General features: G+C 36.5%; 1 protein-coding gene across 4 annotated transcripts in view; it reads left to right on the top strand.

The window, feature by feature from the left end:
* SEC22A (SEC22 homolog A, vesicle trafficking protein) overlaps nt 1-19,526 on the top strand; it is a 78,913-nt gene that overhangs the window by 36,387 nt on the left and 23,000 nt on the right. For 2 of the 4 annotated variants that reach the window (XM_081301050.1, XM_081301053.1), the window contains exon 5: nt 15,396-15,461. The exons of the other annotated variants lie outside the window; for them this stretch is intronic. In XM_081301050.1, the coding sequence (XP_081157176.1) occupies nt 15,396-15,461 (66 nt within the window). The remainder of the gene's footprint in view (nt 1-15,395; nt 15,462-19,526) is intronic. 4 annotated transcript variants of the gene reach the window in all.

Raw genomic sequence — 19,526 nt, forward strand, 5'->3', positions numbered from 1 at the left:
TTCTTCTTTAAAGGTTTTGTAAAATTCCGCTGTATACCCATCCGGTCCTGGGCTTTTCTTGGTTGGTAGTCTTTTGATGGCTTCTTCAAATTCATCCATTGATATTGGTCTGTTCAAATTGTGTGTATCCTCCTGACTCAGTCTGGGCAAATCATATGACTTAAGAAATTTATCGATGTCTTCACTATCTTCTATTTTATTGGAATATAGGTTTTCAAGATAATTTCTAATTGTCTTCTGTATTTCTGTAGCATCTGTTGTGATGCTGCCTTTTTCATCCCGTATGTTAGTAATTTGAGTTCTCTCTCTTCTTCTCTTCGTTAGCATGGCTAAAGGTCTGTCGATCTTATTTATTTTTTCGAAGAACCAACTTTTAGTTTTGTCAATTTTTTCAATAGTTTCTTTTGTTTCCATTTCGTTGATTTCTGCTCTGATTTTAATTATTTCTTTCCTTCTGCTACATTTGCTGTTGTTTTGCTCTTCCTTTTCTAGGGCTTTGAGATGAAGTATGAGCTCATTTATTTGTTAGTTTTTTTCTTTTTTTGAGGAATGACCTCCAGGCGATGAATTTCCCTCTTAAAACTGCTTTCATTGTGTCCCATAGATTCCGATATGTTGTGTCTGTATTTTCATTTATCTCTAAGAATTTTTTGATTTCCTCCTTTATGTCTTCTGTAACCCATTGATCATTCAGTAACATATTGTTCATTTTCCATGTGATGTAGGAGTTTTCCTTCCTTCTTTTATCATTGATTTCCAGTTTCATTCCATTATGATCAGATAAAATGCATGGTATTATCTCCATCCCTTTATATTTACTGAGGGTTGCCCTATGGCTTAATATATGGTCTATTTTTGAGAAGGATCCATGTGCTGCTGAGAAAAAAGTATATCCATTTGATGATGGTTGATATATTCTATATATGTCAGTTAAGTCTAGGTTATTGATTGTGATATTGAGTTCTATAGTTTCTTTATTCAACTTTTGTTTGGAGGATCTGTCCAATGGTGAGAGAGGTGTGTTGAAGTCACCCATAATTATTGTGTTGTGGTCTATTTGATTCTTGAACTTGAGGAGAATTTGTTTTATGAACATCGCAGCACCATTATTTGGTGCATAAATATTGATAATTGTTATGTCTTGTTGGTGAATGGTTCCTTTTAACAGTATATAATGTCCTTCTTTATCCCTTTTGATTAACTTAGTCTTGAAGTTGATTTTATTCGATATGAGGATGGCCACCCCTGCTTGCTTACGAGGACCGTGTGCCTGGTATATTTTTTCCCATCCTTTCACCTTCAGCCTGTGTATGTCTTTTCCAATCAGATGTGTCTCCTGGAGGCAGCATATTGTTGGATTTGTTTTTTTAATCCATGATACCAGCCTATGTTGCTTTATTGGAGAGTTTAAGCCATTAACATTCAGAGTTACTATTGATATATGGTTTGTACTTCCATCCATGTTTGATTATTTATCCATTTTTTTAAAAATTTAGTTTGTTTCTCCATGATTATCTTTCCCCTCGCCCTGTGTCTTTTCCGAGGCACTTCCCACTGATGGTTTTGGTTATTGTTTTTCATTTCTTCCTCATGTAGTGTTTTGCTCAAAATGCTTTGCAATGCTGGTTTTCTGGCTGCAAATTCTTTTAATTTTTGTTTATTATGAAAGATTTTTATTTCGTTGTCATACCTGAAGCTTAATTTTGCTGGATACAGAATTCTTGGTTGGCATCCATTGTCTTTCAGTGTTTGAAATACATTGTTCCATGACCTTCTTGCTTTCAGTGTCTGTGATGAAAAATCTGTTGTTAACCTTATTGGTTTACCCCTGAATGTAATCTGTCTCCTTTCTCTTGTAGCTTTTAATATTTTCTCTTTGTTCTGTATATTGGACATCTTCATAACAATGTGTCTTGGCGTTGGTCTACTGTGATTTTGTGTGCTCGGTGTCCTGTATGCATCTTCAATTTGTATATCCGTTTCCTTTTTTATTTCTGGAAAGTTTTCTGTAATTATTTCATTCAGCAGGTTACTCATTCCCTTGGTTTGAATCTCTGTACCTTCTTCTATCCCGATGACTCGTAAGTTTGGTTTTTTTATGTTATCCCATAACTCTTGGATGTTTTTCTCGTGATTTTTTACCAGCCTTTCTGAGTTGGCTAGACTCTTTTCAAGATGATATATTTTGTCTTCATTATCTGACGTTCTGGTTTCTACTTGCTCCACTCTGTTAGTGATACTCTCAATTGAGTTTTTAATTTGGTTTATCGTTTCCTTCATTTCTAGAATTATTGTTTGATTATTTTTTATAATCTCTATCTCCTGATAAAGATGCTTAACTTCTTCTTTTATTTGTTTATGTAATTCATTCTCAATGTGTTCTTTCGCTGCTTGAATTTGCTGTCTTGTATCCTCTTTAAGGTTCCATTCCATCTGTCTAAGGTGTTCCTTGAGTTCTTTATATGACCATTTTTCTGATGACTGTAGGTCCTCCTGAATATTTAGGCTGTCCTGCATTATTTGTACTCCTTTTCTTCCTTGCTTTTTGAAGCTGCTCATGTTACTTCTTGTTCTGTTTGACTGCTGAGTTACTGTTTACTCCTATAAATTTATTTGATGCTTGGGAGGAAAGGTATTAGAAGGGAAGGGAAGAAGTCACTAAAGAGAATGAGAGTAAGCAGGTAGAATTCAAGGAAGGGGAGATAAGATAATTGAAAAGAAATGAAAAGACAAAAGAAAAAAATAGGAAATAAAAAAAGGAAAAATTTAAAAAAAAATAATAAAAAAATTAAAATTAAAATTAGAAGAAAAAAAATTTAAAAAAATTTTTGTAAAGAAAAATTTAAAAAAAAAAACAAGAAAGAAAAATGAAAGAAAAACCCAAATCAAAAAAAAAAGAGAAAAGAAAAAAAAACACCAAAAAAAACTAATAAATGCAGTCTTAGAGTTTGATTAACTTCTCTTCCAGTAGGTGGCGCTGTGCCCACCAGGCCAAGTTTCTCCTGTCAATACGCAGGAACCAATCACTGTGCAGCAGCTGCTCCCAGACTGGGCGAGTCTCCAATCCTGAGTGCCTAGGGCCTCCTCTTGTGTCTAGTCACTTCCCACTTTTCCTCTAGCTAGGCCCCTCTCACGGGTGCCGCTCACCACAATACTGGCTACACGCCAGGTCTCCTGGTCCCGGGAGCCCTGTTTTCATGAATGACTGGGAACACTCTTCCAGTTTGCCATTCCCTCAGACCCTAAGTTTGTAGAGCTTGGGGCTGAGAATCCTCAGCGAATTTTCCTTGCCCTCCGGTAGCCACATCCCCGGTAGCTGGTGCAAGAGACCTCAGCTGGCAGCACTGGTGGGAGCGGTAGTTTCGCCCCGCGGGTCCCGCCACCTCTGATTCCCTCCATCTGGCTATGCGCTCACGGGAGAGCTGGGAGGGGCCCTTATGGGAGAGCTGGGAGGGACCCTTAAGGTTTCCCTGATGTGTGGAGAGGGAAGGCTAGGGAATTATACACCTGTAGCCGCAGGTTTCAATGAAGTTATCTCCTCCGCCGCAGTCTGATGACGTCAGTTCTCTGCCATGGTGGTATCTCTTGCAAATGGCGACAGTTCCTTTCCCTTTGCCGGGTGAGCAATGCAACGGGTGGGTCCTTACTGTCTCTCCCAAGCCCCGTTTCAAACCTGTGGCCACTACCTATGAAGGCTCGGTAGGCATTTACCTCCGTAGGATCAGAAGGGCTGACCAGTTGTTTCAGCCGGATGGATTAGTGCTGAGTCACAGCTGTTCGTCTGCGGGAAGCAGGCGAACGGGAGCTTGAATTCAGCCGATCCGGGCTCAGTGTGTGTTCTGAGAGGCCCAGACTGTTTGCCCCAGATCCACGTCAGCTCAGCATTGCCTAGTGATCCTGGGAAAGAATCTGCTTTCAAGTTCATTCAGATTGTTATTGGCAGACTTCAGTTCCTTATGGGTTATTGGACAGCTTTAACTTCTTGGTAATTTTTTTACTTGAGATCTCTCACAGTTCCTTACGATGTGGACCTCTCCATAAGGCAGGTCCCAACAGAGCAGCTGGCTTCCATCAGAGTGAGCAGGTGAGACCAAGAGAGTGAGGGAGATGAAAGCCAGAGTCTTTGGTAACCTCCCAGTCTAAGTTCCAATAGGAGGAGGTGGGCGGGGCCGGGGACCTGCTTTGAGGACAAAAGGCTGCTTCCGGCTGGGGTGCGTATGACATCAGGGTGAGCTGGACCAGCCCAGCCACCGAGAAGCCGAGGAGGGAGGGCTCGCGAGAGTTCAGCTTAATATTTATTTTTTAGTTTTCGGCTGACACAACATCTTCGTTTGTATGTGTTGCTGAGGATCGAACCCGGGCCACAACGCATGCCAGGCGAGTGCGCTACCGCTTGAGCCACATCCCCAGCCCCTTGATATAGATTTTATAGGGTTCATAAAAATTAACTCAGAATGGCTCACAGACCTAATGTAATGCACAGAATCTTAAAACTTCTCATAGATAACCTAGAAGAAAACCTATGTGATATATGTGATCTTGGGTTTAGCAGTGAATTTTTAGATACAACACTTAAAGCACAATGAGAGGAAAAAATGATAAGTTGGACTTCATTAAATTTAACAACTTCTGTTTTGTGAAAGACACTGTTAAGAGAATGGAAAGAGAAGCCACAGACTAGGAGAAAATATTTGTAAAATCGATTTGGGGATTGACTCCAAAACACACCAAGAACTCTTAAAATTAAAAAAAAAAAGAAAGGAAAAAAAAAAGAAATCAAACAAAGCCAATTAACAAATGGGTAAAAATTCCAAATAGATACCTCACTAAAGAAGATACACAGATGGCAAATAAGCATATGAAAAGATGCTCAGCATCATATGTCACTAGGGAATTGCAAATTAAACACAAAGAGATACTGCTACATACTTGTTAGACCAGGAGATGGGAACCCACAATTAAAAGTACAAATACTGATGAGGATATGGAACAAAGGGAGCTCTCATTTGCTGTCGAATGCAAATGGTATATTCATTTTGGAAGACAGTCTGCTGTTTCTCACAAAGTTAAACATAGCCTTACCTTGTGATCTGATAGTAGTATTCTCAGATATATCCTCCAGGTAGGGGGTAGAAAGCTTGATCCACACAAAACCCTTCACATGAATGTTTATATCAGCTCTATTCATAATTTCACAAAGTAGAAGTTACTAAGAAAGGTGACTTTCAAAAGGTAAATGGATGAACTATAATAATCCATCCAATGGACTATTAGTAATAAAAAGAGCTATCAAGCTGCAAAAAAGGAATGGATAAGTCTTAAGTGTGTATTGCTTAGTAAAAAATCCAATACGAAAAAATTACATACTGTACCATTTCAACTATATAACATTCAGCAAAAGGCAAAACTATGGACAGTAAAAAAAAATTCTCTAGTTGCTGGGGGTTTCGGGGGAGAGCCAGGGATAAATATCTGGTACATATTCTTACAACAGTGATATTCTGTATGTTGCTGATGGTGGACACTTTCATTATACATTTGTCAAGCCACAGAATATGCAGCACAAAAAGTGATCCCTCACATAAACTATGGATATTAATAATAATTAGTATTAGTTAGTTGTAACATATATCATATGATGCTTGAGTTACTAGGGAAAACTGAGCAGGGGATAAAGTGGGGTATAGAGGAACTCTCTACTCAATTCTTTGTAGATGTAAAACTGCTTTAAATAAGAAGTTTATTTTAAAAAGCCAACACTAAAAAAAAAAAAAAAAAGACTTTCTCCTTAATAAATTGAAAAAAACTGGAAAGAGAAGAATGTTCTCTGGGCTTTGATGTTTTTTAGTTAAGTGTGACTCCATTTAGCAACACTAAGTATAACCTGTTACACTCTTAGGAAGGGGTGGAGTGGGCCTTCACTGCCCGTGGAGAGACTGAGCCTCCTTCTTTACACAGCTGAGTAAGGGTGTTAGATCTCTAACCAGAATGGAGCCAGGTTCAGGGATCTAATACAAGTTTCTAGGTACATATATACAATGTTGTGCTTCTCAGAACAATGGCCTTTTGAAAAAAAAAATTAGTTGTAGATGTACACATACCTTTATTTTATTTATTTTTATGTGATACTAAGGATTGAACCCAGTGTTGCACACTTGCTAGGCAACCACACTACCACTGAGCCACAATCCCAGCCTAGAACAAGGGCCTTTTTGAGAAAGCCAATGAGAGTCAGTCCCCTTCCTTTAACCTTGCACCCAGCAGTCCCTGCTCAGCCCCCATACCTCACTTGCCTGAAAATCAGTATGTTTTATTTTTGCATAAATATGTATAAATAAACTCTTCTGGATAAGAAAGTAATAAACAATGGTGGGAACTGGACAGGTGGGGAAAATGGAGTGAGACTTTTCACTGAATATCTTTTTATTTATTTTTTACTTATTGAATCATATAAAAATTACTTATTCAAAATTTAAATAATAAAAGTGTGTATTGGATTGGGGATGTAGCTCAGTAGTAGAGCACTTGTCTAGCATGTATGAGACCCTGGGTTTGATTCCAGCACTGCCAAAAAAAAAAAAAAAAAAAAGCACCTAATAGATAAGCAGGAGAAAAAGATAACTTTTGTTAATCCAACTTGATTGGTAGACTACCAAATAATAAAAATTTCATGGGAGCCTAGGAAAGAATGAACATTTTCCCTGGATTTTTAAACTTCCCCCTTCCCCTGTCTTAGATTCTACAGTTTCCCTAGATGCTTCAAAGAATTTTATTTGTTTGCTTTAAACAGTTCATCATTCTTACTGGTGATGGGATATGAAAGGGAAATTGGGTAAATTATGTCTAGGAAAGAGTCTGGAGTGTGGTCTTTTTAAAATCAGTATGTAATTTATAATTTGGAGACTGTGTGTGCTTGTGTATTTTTCTGATGATCCATATGGAATTCTTTCTTCTTCACTGTGGTTGTAGACTGAATTTACTCCATTGGCATTTTCTTCATATCTGACTCCAATAATTATAATTTGTTATATATGGGATTCTTTGCTCTTAGGTAAACAGGGCATTTGCATCTGACTGTGTGTTTCTTTAGCATTGTTTAAAAATCTTTGTTCTGTTATTGCCCATGTGTTATATTCCACATACATTCTTATCAGTAGTTGAAGTTTCTGAAATAGTGAATCTCAGAAGAGAGAAGAAGAAAGTGCAAAGTAGGAAAGAATGTAGTCCACATATAGTTTGTCACTTGAAGGCAGTTTTTTGTGTTTTGTGTTTTTTTGTTTTGTTTTGTTTTGTTTTGTTTGTAATAGGAATGAACCCAGGGGCACTTAACCATTGAGCCACATTCCTAACCCCTTTTATATTTTATTTTGAGTCAAGAGTCTCACTAAATTGCTTAGGGCTTTGATAAGTTGCTAAGGCTGGCCTGGAACTTGTCATCTTCTTAACTCACTCTCCTGAGTCCCTGGAATTACAGTCAGGTACCACCATGCCTGGTGATTCATTGGAAGTTTAAAAAGATTACCAGCAGATTCTAATCCTTTCATCTAAATGAGAATCATTACCTTTAGAAATTAATTGAACCAAAAGTAGATTCCCATTGCTGTAGTAATTGGGAATTTATCCCCCTGGAGAAAAATGTGGTAAAGTGACTGGTGTTTGAAAATATTTTTACATGTCTTGCTGTGAGGATGAACAAGGGAGTGCTGTATAGTGTTGTATATTATAGCATCTGTCTTCTAAAGATTCTGTATTATAAAAGATGGGACAGAGAAGATGAAATATCAGAATGCAAATAGATGCAATGATAGTTTTAAACAGAGTAATTCAGGGGTGCAAACTAGACTAATTTTTGCAAGTACATCCTTAGTCCAATTTAATCTTGAAGAAAAAAGATACAAAATTGGTGACTTGAGAGCTCTAATTTTAAATTTCCCTTACTAGTCTATTTGATTGTTAATCACAACATATATTAAAGATCTTTTTTGTTTTCACTGAAGCAGTTGGACCTAGACATACTGTGGGAGCCTTCTTTCTGGTTTATCACTGTGTTGGGAATAATCTCTACAGTTACTGTAGATAATTTTTGGTCAGTATAAATAGATCTTTCTGAGGTTGTCTGCTGTGTAGGCTTGTGTGCAAATCCCAGGACACAGAATTTAAGCCTTTGCCTGTTTTGAAATTACCTGCAATGATATCAGTCAAATCATAGTGCTGATAAAGGAAGGAAAAGACAGTACCCAGATTAAGTATCCTCATTAGGATATCCTCCTCATTCTCCTAGGAGTCAGAATTTTGATCTAACAAAAAGTATGTGGTGTGCTCTCTGAGTGAATAACTTAAAGATATTACTAAGTGTTTTAAGGTCTTGAATTCTAAATACTCTTTAGAATGCTAAAAATAATTGCTACATTTATCTTCTAGCATGTAATTTTGTGTTTGAGGTACATTGAATTTGAGGACCCACATGAATCAGCATTCCTATTATAAATGGACATAATACCTTTATTTTATTGTGGTGCTGAGGATTGAACCCAATGTCTCACAGGTTGGGCAAGTGTTCTACCTGAGCCCCATTTACCTGAGCCCCAATCCCAACCCCTATATTGTCAATGTTAAGAATCAGCATAAGTTTCTTCTAGATTAATAACTGCCTCTTAGGGTGATAGTGAGGAGTTTATTAAAATATGTAGCAATGATTTTTTTGTGTGTGTTTGTGTCTAAATTCAGGCTGAAGAGATTTAGGATGAGTGTAGCTTTTTTTTTTTAATTGTAAATTTGCTTTAGTGTTCCATAGTAATTTATAAATTAAATTATTTTGACTTCCCGGGCTGGGGTTGTGGCTTAGTGGTGGAGTGCTCGCCTAGCACAAGTGAGGCATGGGTTTGATCCTCAGCACCACATAAAAATAAATAAATAAAAATAAAGACATTGTGTTTACCCACAACTAAAAAAAAAAAATTAAAAAAAATTATTTTGAGGGCTGGGGATGTGGCTCAAGCGGTAGCGTGCTCGCCTGGCTTGCGTGCGGCCCGGGTTCGATCCTCAGCACCACATACAAAACAAAGATGTTGTGTCCGCCGATAACTAAAAAATAAATATTAAAATTCTCTCTCTCTCTCTCCCTCTCTCACTCTCTCTTTAAAAAAAAATATTTTGACTTTCTAACTTTTTTCTGATTTTAGAGATGTTAATTGTTATTGTAAATTGACAACTCATGTATGCATAAACTTTATCACAATGGCTTATATTACCTGTATTCCTTTAAGGATCAGCCTTGAAACAGTATTAATTACACTTATGTTATCCTAGAAGTAATTTACGTATGGTATTTTAGCAAAACATTGAGTCCTCTGATAACAGCAGTAGAAATGCTGGCCTATAAATCAGGTTACCTGGGTCTTCTCTGCAAGTACAATAATTAACTTCATGACCATTGGAGGTGACTTTACCTTCTTGGATCTCATCTTCCTATTCTGCAGGAGGAAGGTTTTAGACTGCATGAGTCAAGGACTGCTTCAGTACCAATGCTGTCAGCTTCTCTGATTCTAAAAGTATAGTAGCTACTATAAAGCAGAAGTAATCAACTTGCTTTATTTCTTGTCTTCTTTATTTCCTATAGACTTGTTAACACCTTGGAAAGTACAGAACTGCTGAAGCTCAACAGAAGTTTTTGATTTATTTAGTGGCATAATATCAATGCTAAGATGCAGAGCTTGATTTCTTTCAAAGAAATAAAAACATTTTTCCTTTTTCTATATCCATTCTTTGTTAAAGAATTAGGATAATATGTGTAAATAAAATTAAAATTGTTCCCCAATTTTGCCTGATATAGACATTTATGCTGATATATATAAAGTATACATGAGCATAAATGTATGTTATAATATTTTGTCCTTTTCCACTCCATATTAGTAAGAGAGTGTTTCCTAATTATTTTAAACATTTTAATGATATCATTTTAGTGTATTTTGTGACTATTGTGTAATATTTACTTTAAAAAAAATTCTTTCCTTTTGTTTTCATAACAAAATATTGATACCCTAGCATCCTCATAGGTGAATAGTGATGTTTTTAAAATTTTTATTTAAACTTCTTACCTGTATTCCCCCTTTCCCTGGCTCTGCCAAACTCCTTCTGCCTTCTTCTCTGGCTCTATTCCCCATTCCTTCCGCCTATTCCCACTCTGTCCCCATGCCTAAGCCCCGACCACCTTCCCCTGCTCTCTGCCCTCACCTGCTTTTTGTTTGTTTCTTCTCTATGGGCTCTTTTCCTGCAGCCCTGCTGTTCTTTGACAAATAAAAACAAAACCAAAAAAAAAAAAAAAACTTTGATTATGTTCTCTCCTAATTTTTTGAAAAAGTAAACTACATGTGTTGTCCTATTCCCTTACCCTCTGTTTTTTTGTTCCACCATGATCTCTTCTCTGTCCCCATAATACTCAGACACCAACCATTAAGCTCACCAGTATCCTGATTGCCACACTCTGCATCTAATCTCAGGGTCCTTGTGTGTTTTCTCTGCCTTATCTCATTTATCATCTAGTTTCTCCTTTTAAAAATAACGCATTTAATTTCAAAGAAAAATGTTTACTTTAGAAAACCTAGAAGTAGCTGGAGATGTAGTTCAGTGGTAGACTACTGCCTACCATACGCTAGGCCCTGGGTTCAATCCCCAGTACCACAAAGAAAACAGAAGCAAATAAAACAAATCAGTCTTATTAATTCCATGTATTACATTCTTCTTGACAAGCTCTCATCCCTTCATTTCCATGCAGCCATTTTCTTCACTGTTGTTTTTTCTTTCTCTTCCTTTTCCTGTTTGTTCTATAAACTTTCTTCTTCCACTTTTTTCCTTTAAACACACACACACACACACACACACACACACACACACACACACAGTCTCCCTCTCTCTGACTTTCTTTGTTGCTTTCCTCTCTCTCTCTCTCCAGTATTCTGTTGTTGGTTTGATAGTCTTCTAACTATACTTTCTCTTTGGACAATGGTTTTTTAAAAAAGTTAATGTATATACATGCATGCATACATACATATATAACAATAAAACATACTGTAATTTTTTTGTTTGTGCTGGCGATTGAACTCAGGGACCAGTACATAATAAGCATATTCTTTATCTCTGGGCTATACCCTCAGTCCCTATGCATGACAAATTTGAAAGCCTATAGAGGTTGATATGTAATTTTCATAAAAAATAATTCTCTTCCCATTTCTTTTCCTCAGTGTCAACCACTGGTTTATACCACTAGAGAAATTATGTGCTAATATTTATGTATTTATATATTTACTTATTCTTCTAAATTTTTATTGTATAAATGGTGGTAGTATTAGTATTAGTATTAGTACTGTTCTGATCTTTTCATCTCAGTACAGAGATGTCTATTCTGTTCTTGTTAGTGGCCACGTGGCATTTTTTCCCTTTTTATTTGCCTTTCCCCCATGCTGCACAACATCCTATTTTGAAAGAATTTAAACTTACGTAAAAGTTTGAAAAACAATGCAGTTAACATCTATTGTATATACCTACCTTTATTTTCTTCTGAATTATTTAAAAGTGAAATTGTAGATATCATTATAGTTTATTCCAAAATTATTCAGTACGTTGATCTTAAGAGCTAAGGTATTTTCTTACATAATTACATACCCTATTGACAATAAAGGAATTTAAGATCGGTGCAGTTTTTCCTAGTAGAAAATCTCTCCATAGTTGCTGCCAAAATATCCTTTGTACTATTTTTTTTCTCTTTCTCTTTCTGTCCAGTTGAGGAGCCAGTCAAGAATTAAGACTTGTACTTAGTTGTCATAGGCCTCTCCTTTAATTACTATTTAAGTAGATGGCTACCAAACTAGATTTCCAAACTTTTTCCTGAAGCAGACTTAGATATCTGCTAATTGCTATTATTTGGATGTCCCTCTTGTAGTTCCAAAATAGCATGTTGAAAATGAGCTCAATATTTTCTGCTCCCAAATTACTTTCTCTCTATATTCCCAACTTAGTGCATGACAGCATTCATTTATTGCCTAAACAAGAAACACTGGAGTCATCCCGCCCTCCTCTTTAAGACTGTGCAGTTCTTTTTGCCTACAGTTCTTTTTCTACCTTGTCTACCTGTTCAGTGTACATTACTCAAGTTAAGCTCTATTTCCTGTGGAAAGGTTTCCCTGACTCTTTTCTTCTCCAGGCAGAATGAGATGCATCTCCAGTGGACTCTCCCAGCCCCTCATGTGTGCATGCATTACATCGGTTAGTTAGAAGAAACTGTTGATTTATGACCTAACCCCTGCTTTTTTTTCCCCCATGGTGGTGGGGATTAAACCCAAGACCTCATGCATGATAGACAAGTGCTCTAACAATGAGTTGCATCTCCAACCTGTGATCTGCCATCTTAATCAAGAGTGTGAGCACCTTGAATCAACATGGTCTTTATTGTTTTCTGTCCTAGGTCTATAAGTGCTTAGTGAATATTTATTTATTGAGGGGAAGAATGTGTTTTTTCATAAAAAAAGAATGTGTTTTCAAAGAACAATTCAATTTGGCCTACATTTATTGAATTCCTAGTGTTTGTGCACAGTTTTATGCAAATAGTCAGATTTATTTTCTGCCTTCAGAAAGATTAGTGTCTGATTGAGAAGATAAGGTCAGTACACAAGAGGTCTAAATAATACTGAAAAATAATGTGATTATCAGAAAAGCTATGCAGACAATAACTCCAGGGAGAGAAGTTAGGGAATCTTTTTAAGTACTTATTATATGCCAGCTGCTTTTCTTTGTTTTTTGAAATATTTCCTCAAAAGAGAAAATTAAAGTTAAGTAAATGGTCTAAAACAATGCAGCTTATAAAGAAAGATTTGAACACAGGTCTGACTCCAGAAACATGGGTTTATGTGTTCCAAAGACAAGAGAGTTTTAAAATGACAGTGTAAATTTAGAGGAAAAATAATATCCAGTTATAGGACACTAATTAAATTATGGTCTCTCCCTACAGTGAAAGTTATACAATCATTTCACATTCTGTGTTTGAGGAATATTTAATTTGTTGGGAAATTGTTTATGGTATAATGTGAAGTACTAAAAAGCAGTGTATGAAAGTATCATTACACACACTCACACACAGAAAAGGTCAGAAGGAAATACCTGCAAGGTTTAATAGTAATTCTCCTAGAACTATATTTATGGACTGTATGAATTCTTCTTTGGGTAATCTATATTTTCCACATTCTCTACAATGAGCATGAACTTTTATAATTAGGAAAAAGATCATTTAGAAAATAAAGGACTAAAAAATATTAAGCAGAACTTTTTTAAAATCTTAGAATTATTAAAGTAGAAAGGTTTCATGTTGACCTTCCTTGCCTCTGGAGTAGTACTGTCCTAAGCATCCAAGAGATATTAATGTTTCCTTTTTTTAAAAAAAATATCTATCTATCTATCTATTTTTTATGTGGTGCTGAGGATCAAACCCAGTGCCTCACACTTGCAAGGCAAGCTCTCTGCCACTGAGCTACAGCCCCAGCACTTTAATGGTACTTATTTTAAGATCTTCTCCTTAGGATAAGTCACTCTCCCCCTGCCTTACAGACAGTTGTGTGGCCAATAACCAATTCAAAAGGAATTTTCTCTTTTATACTGTCTTATGAAGACGACATGGTCATGAGAGACCCTCCTGTGTCTTGTGGGATTTTTCATTGTATAAAGATATTTTTTCTAAAACAAAAAATGGCCAAATTTAATGTTCCTGTATGGAAGAAAAACAGACTATACCTGGCTAGACTTTTTATGTTTTACTTTGTAAATACATTGAAAGAAATTAATGCATGTAGATATTTAAGAAAGTCCAAAATAAATAGGAAAGCCTGGGTGTTTACATGTTTCCATTCATTTTCTTTTCCAAGAAATATTTCACACATGATCTGTTTTTCCTCTGGTTCTCTATTTTCTTTTTTTTTTTATTGATTATTTAAAGCATTACATAGCTCATGATATATCATCTTTCATACATTTGACTCAAATTGTGTTTTGAACTCCCATTTTCACCCCAAATACAGATTGCAGAATCACATCTGTTACATATTCACATTTTTACATAATGCCGTCTTAGTGACTGTTGTATTCTGCTACCTTTCCTATCCCCTACTATCCCCCCTCCCCTCCCCTCCCCTCCCATCTTCACTCTCTACCTCCCCTGCTGTTGTTCAATTCTCTCCCTTTTTTTCCCTCCCCCTTGCCCCTCATGACCTCTTATAATTTTATGCATCATTGAAGGTCTCCTACTATTTCCATGTGCTTTCCCGCATGAGGAAAAGACTACAGTAAAGAAAGACGAATGGGGGGAGAGAAACGGAGAGAGATGGTTCTCTATTTTCTAGCGTAGCACACATGACTGACTAGTCCTGACTTTTCTCATTGGGATTTAGCACACTCTAGTGGACAGTAGCTTTTCAGCTTTCACATTTTTTTTTAATCATGTCAAATTATTTTATTGGACAATTTAGTGATATGCTTACTAGGTTGTAAAGTTTGTCAGTTTTTGTTTGTGTCAAGTAATGGCCCTCATGAGCAGAAATAACTTGTCAGCTGCTGGGGTATTGTGCATTTTAAGCAGATTCTTAACAGGAAGAACAGAGAGAGGCTTGTTGCTTTCTGAGGGAACTTTTCTCCAGTGGTTTTCACCCTCTCTTGAGTGAAATAAAATTGATCAGGGAGGCCAAGAGACAGAGAACATTTGTAGTCTTTGGTTTCCCATTCCTTGGGTCTTGTGATATATTTTACTTTTGTATTTTAGAATTCTTGAGGCTTTTTTTTTGGCGGGGGGGGGGGAGGCGCGGGCAGAGTGGAACCCAGGCATACTCGACCACTGAGCCACATCCCCAGCCCTTTTAAATTTTTTTTTTGTTTAATTTTGAGGCAGGGTCTCACTAAAAGTTGCTTAGGGTCTTGCTAGTTGCTGAGGTTGGCCTTGAACTCACCACCAGCCCCTGGAATTTCTGGGATTACAAGTTTGTGCCACCGCACTTGGCTCTTGAGACTTTTATGTACCACTTTGTAATGTTTTTGACTGTGAATAAACAAAAAATTTTTAAAAAAGGATTTTTTTTCCTTTCCTTTTTTTTTTTCCATTGGGAGCACTGAGGATCGAATCCAGGGGTGCTTTACCACTGAGGGACATCCTGTCCTTTTTATTTTGACATAGTGTCTCTTTTAGTTGCTGAGAGCCTCGCTATGATGCTGAAGCTGACCTCAAACTAAGATCCTCCTACCTCAGCCTCCTGAATTGCTGGGATTTCAGGCATGTGCCACAGTGCCTGGCTCTAGAGGATTATTTTTGGAAATAGGTTTACACCAGGAAAAAAAGTAATCTTTCATTTTGTGTTTTACAGAGTGATGGGGAGGATTTTAATTATATCATTGCATTTTTTCTTGGAACAGCAGCTTGCCTTTACCAGGTAGGTTCTCTCCTATTTTTAAGAAATTGCTTGGCCTTTATTGTCTAATAATTGCTTGTGTGTTTTAAATAAAAAATAATTTCTGAATTCTTGGCCTCTCTTTTAATTTGAACCTGTTACCTTTGTGACCTATATCTCCATTTTGAGTGGACATAGATCCCACTGAATTTAATGTAGACCTTCTTACTGTGTTGGGGTTTCAGAGGTGGTATGAATCTTCCTGTGGCAGGAAAGGCTACTTCTAGATTTCCTGGTGATTAGTTATTCAGTTTCCAGTCTCTATATATACTCCAGGCTGAGGATTTTAAACTTTAGGGAAAGTTTTTGAGTAGGGAGTGACACAGAAAAAACAGAATTCGGGGATTTTTAAATTTAGCAGTGATGAATAAGATGTATTATAAGAGTAGAAAAACTGAAGGCAAGGAAATCAGTTGGGAGGTGATCCTGTTATTACAGGCAGAAAATAAGGAGAGTCTAAACTGTGGTAATGACAGTAAGGTTAGGAAAATACCATCATGGAAAAGGAAGATCCACTAGGACTTGAAGACCAAATAGAGAAGAGATTTAGAGAGGGAAAAGCTTTCATACCTGAATGATATAGAGATTCTTCCAAGGCCAGAGAAAGAGCAGATTTGTAGGGAAGGGCTGAATAACCATGCCAGTGACCCAAACTCAGGAATATTTTTTTGTTACAACATCTTAGAGCAAGCAAGACCTCTTGACCTAACATTTATAAGAACATGTTCCTCTGATTTATAAAGAAAAAAGGACTCAGAACTACAAATATGAGGCTATCTGAAATTCTATAGATGTTTTTAGGGAAATTATGTATTTGAATTTTATATAAATACATACTAGAAATTTTAGTTTAATTCTTCCCATTTAAAAAAAAATAAATCTCTTAATATTTCCTTGCTATTCAATTCAGGATTTTTCTGTCAATTTTGATAGGTATCAGTATGAATGATACTTAATGCAGATAATGTGAAAACTTATCTTTGGTAGTGTCACATAGTGCTTTAATTTTATGAAGTATTCTTGTATATATTTTATTTTTTCAGCCCAGTAATCCTGTCTTTCAAAGGATATTATCTTACTTTTGAAAATTATAAAACTGAGGCAGTTTCAGTGCTATTCCAGAAAGTGGAAAAATCAAGATTTAACTGTTTTCAGATTTTATATGTCAGGTTATTTCCACTATATCAAGCTGTCTTTAATCTAAAACAAATCCTAATTTGTATAATTTTTATGTTATATAGTTATAATTTTATAACAGATATGCATGATTTCATTTGATTCTAAAGCAATATGAGGTATTAACTTTAAAATAATTTCATGAATAGTCATTCTTTTAGAATGTAAGCTTTGCCTTATTAAAATAATTTAAAATGCATAATAATAGTGGCAGAATACAATGAACTCTTACATTGCACTAAACCCCTTATCCTCACGGTACCATTAAATCCTCATAGAAAGCCCCACATTGAGCCTATTGTCATCACCATCTTTCACTGAGGTCTCAACAGTTCTCATAGCTATTTAGTGATTTGAACCTTTATCTGTGTAACTCTAGAACCAGTGCTCTCTATGGTGGGCATACCTCTTGTATTTCTCAGAACAGTTTTAAGAGTTGCCTCAGGGTGGAGCAGTGTCACTCAGGTATTCTTTTACTTGAGAGAAGTAAAAAATTTATGTTTTAAGGAAAAAAAGTGCAAAAAAAATTTTTCTTTATACAGACAGGCATGAAACTGCCTGCTTTTCAAATATGCTAAGCTCAGTAGTAATAACACTGTTTTCTGAAGTTATAGTTTACCATATAAAATGTTTTATCTCCAATTGTAAGGATGTGTTTTAATAAATTAGGTCAGACTTGAATGGCTATACCTACATGGATTTTTACCTTTTTCTCCAGGATGCAGATGCTTATGGAAGCACAGGACTAATTTTCCTCCCTTGTAGTGCTGAGGATGGAACCAGGTCCTTGCACAGGCTAGGCAAACACTTTACCTCTGAGCTACCCCCTTAACCCTTAGGACTAATCTTTTTTTTTTTACTGGTTGTTCAAAACATTACAAAGCTCTTGACATATCATATTTCATACATTAGATTCAAGTGGGTTATGAATTCCCATTTTTACCCCAAATACAGATTGCAGAATCACATCGGTTACACATCCACATTTTTACATAATGCCATATTAGTAACTGTTGTATTCTGCTACCTTTCCTATCCTCTACTATCCCCCCTCCCCTCCCATCTTCTCTCTCTACCCCATCTACTGTAATTCATTTCTCTCCTTGTTTATTTTCCCATTCCCCACACACCTCTTATATGTAATTTTGTATAACAATGAGGGTCTCCTTCCATTTCCATGCAATTTCCCTTTTCTCTCCCTTTCCCTCCCATCTCATGTCTCTGTTTAATGTTAATCTTTTCCTCCTGCTCTTCCTCCCTGTTCTGTTCTTAGTTTCTCTCATTATATCAAAGAAGACACTTGGCATTTGTTTTTTAGGGATTGGCTAGCTTCACTTAGCATAATCTGCTCTAGTGCCATCCATTTCCCTGCAAATTCCATGATTTTGTCATTTTTTAATGCTGTGTAGTACTCCATTGTGTATAAATGCCACATTTTTTTATCCATTCATCTATTGAAGGGCATCTGGGTTGGTTCCACAGTCTAGTTATTGTGAATTGTGCTGCTATGAACATTGATGTGGCAATATCCCTGTAGTACGCTCTTTTAAGGTCTTCAGGGAATAGACCAAGAAGGGCAATAGCTGGGTCAAATGGTGGTTCCATTCCCAGCTTTCCCAGGAATCTCCATACTGCTTTCCAAATTGGGAGCACCAATTTGCAGTCCCACTAGCAATGTACAAGAGTACCCTTTTCCCCACATCCTCGCCAGGACTTGTTGTTTGACTTCCTAATGGCTGCCAATCTTACTGGAGTGAGATGGTATCTTAGGGTGGTTTTGATTTGCATTTCTCTGACTGCTAGAGATGGTGAGCATTTTTTCATGTACTTGTTGATTGATTGTATGTCCTCCTCTGAGAAGTGTCTGTTCAGGTCCTTGGCCCATTTGTTGATTGGGTTATTTGTTATCTTATTGTTTAATTTTTTGAGTTCTTTGTATACTCTGGATATTAGGGCTCTATCTGAAGTGTGAGGAGTAAAGATTTGTTCCCAGGATGTAGGCTCCCTATTTACCTCTCTTATTGCTTCTCTTGCTGAGAAAAAACTTTTTAGTTTAAGTCCCATTTGTTGATTCTTTTTATTAACTCTTGTGCTATGGGTGTCCTATTAAGGAATTTGGAGCCCGACCCCACAATATGTAGATCGGAGCCAACTTTTTCTTCTGTCAGACGCAGTCTCTGATTTGATATCAAGCTCCTTGATCCATTTTGAGTTAACTTTTGTGCATGGCGAGGGGAGGGGATTCAGTTTCATTTTGTTGCATATGGATTTCCAGTTTTCCCAGCACCGTTTGTTGAAGATGCTATCCTTCCTCCATTGCATGCTTTTAGCCCCCTTATCAAATATAAGATAGTTGTAACTTTGTGGATTAGTCTCTGTGTCCTCTATTCTGTACCATTGGTCCTGTTTTGGTACCAGTACCATGCTGTTTTTGTTACTATTGCTCAGTAATATAGTTTGAAATCTGGTATCGCTATACCGCCTGATTCACACTTCCTGCTTAGAATTGCTTTTGCTATTCTGGGTCTTTTATTTTACCATATGAATTTCATGATTGCTTTATCTATTTCTACAAGAAATGCCGTTGGGATTTTGATTGGCATTGCATTAAACCTATAGAGAACTTTTGGTAATATCGCCATTTTGATGATATTAGTTCTGCCTATCCATGAACAGGGTATATTTTTCCATCTTCTAAGATCATCTTCTATTTCTCTCTTTAGGGTTCTGTAGTTTTCATTGTATAAATCTTTCACCTCTTTTGTTAGGTTGATTCCCAAGTATTTTATTTTTTTTGAGGATATTGTGAATGGGGTGTTTTTCCTCATTTCCGTTTCAGAAGTTTTGTCGCTGATATACAGAAATGCCTTT

The sequence above is a fragment of the Spermophilus citellus genome (genome assembly GCF_964194105.1).
Source record: "Spermophilus citellus genome assembly, chromosome: 7".
Taxonomy (NCBI): domain Eukaryota; kingdom Metazoa; phylum Chordata; class Mammalia; order Rodentia; family Sciuridae; genus Spermophilus; species Spermophilus citellus.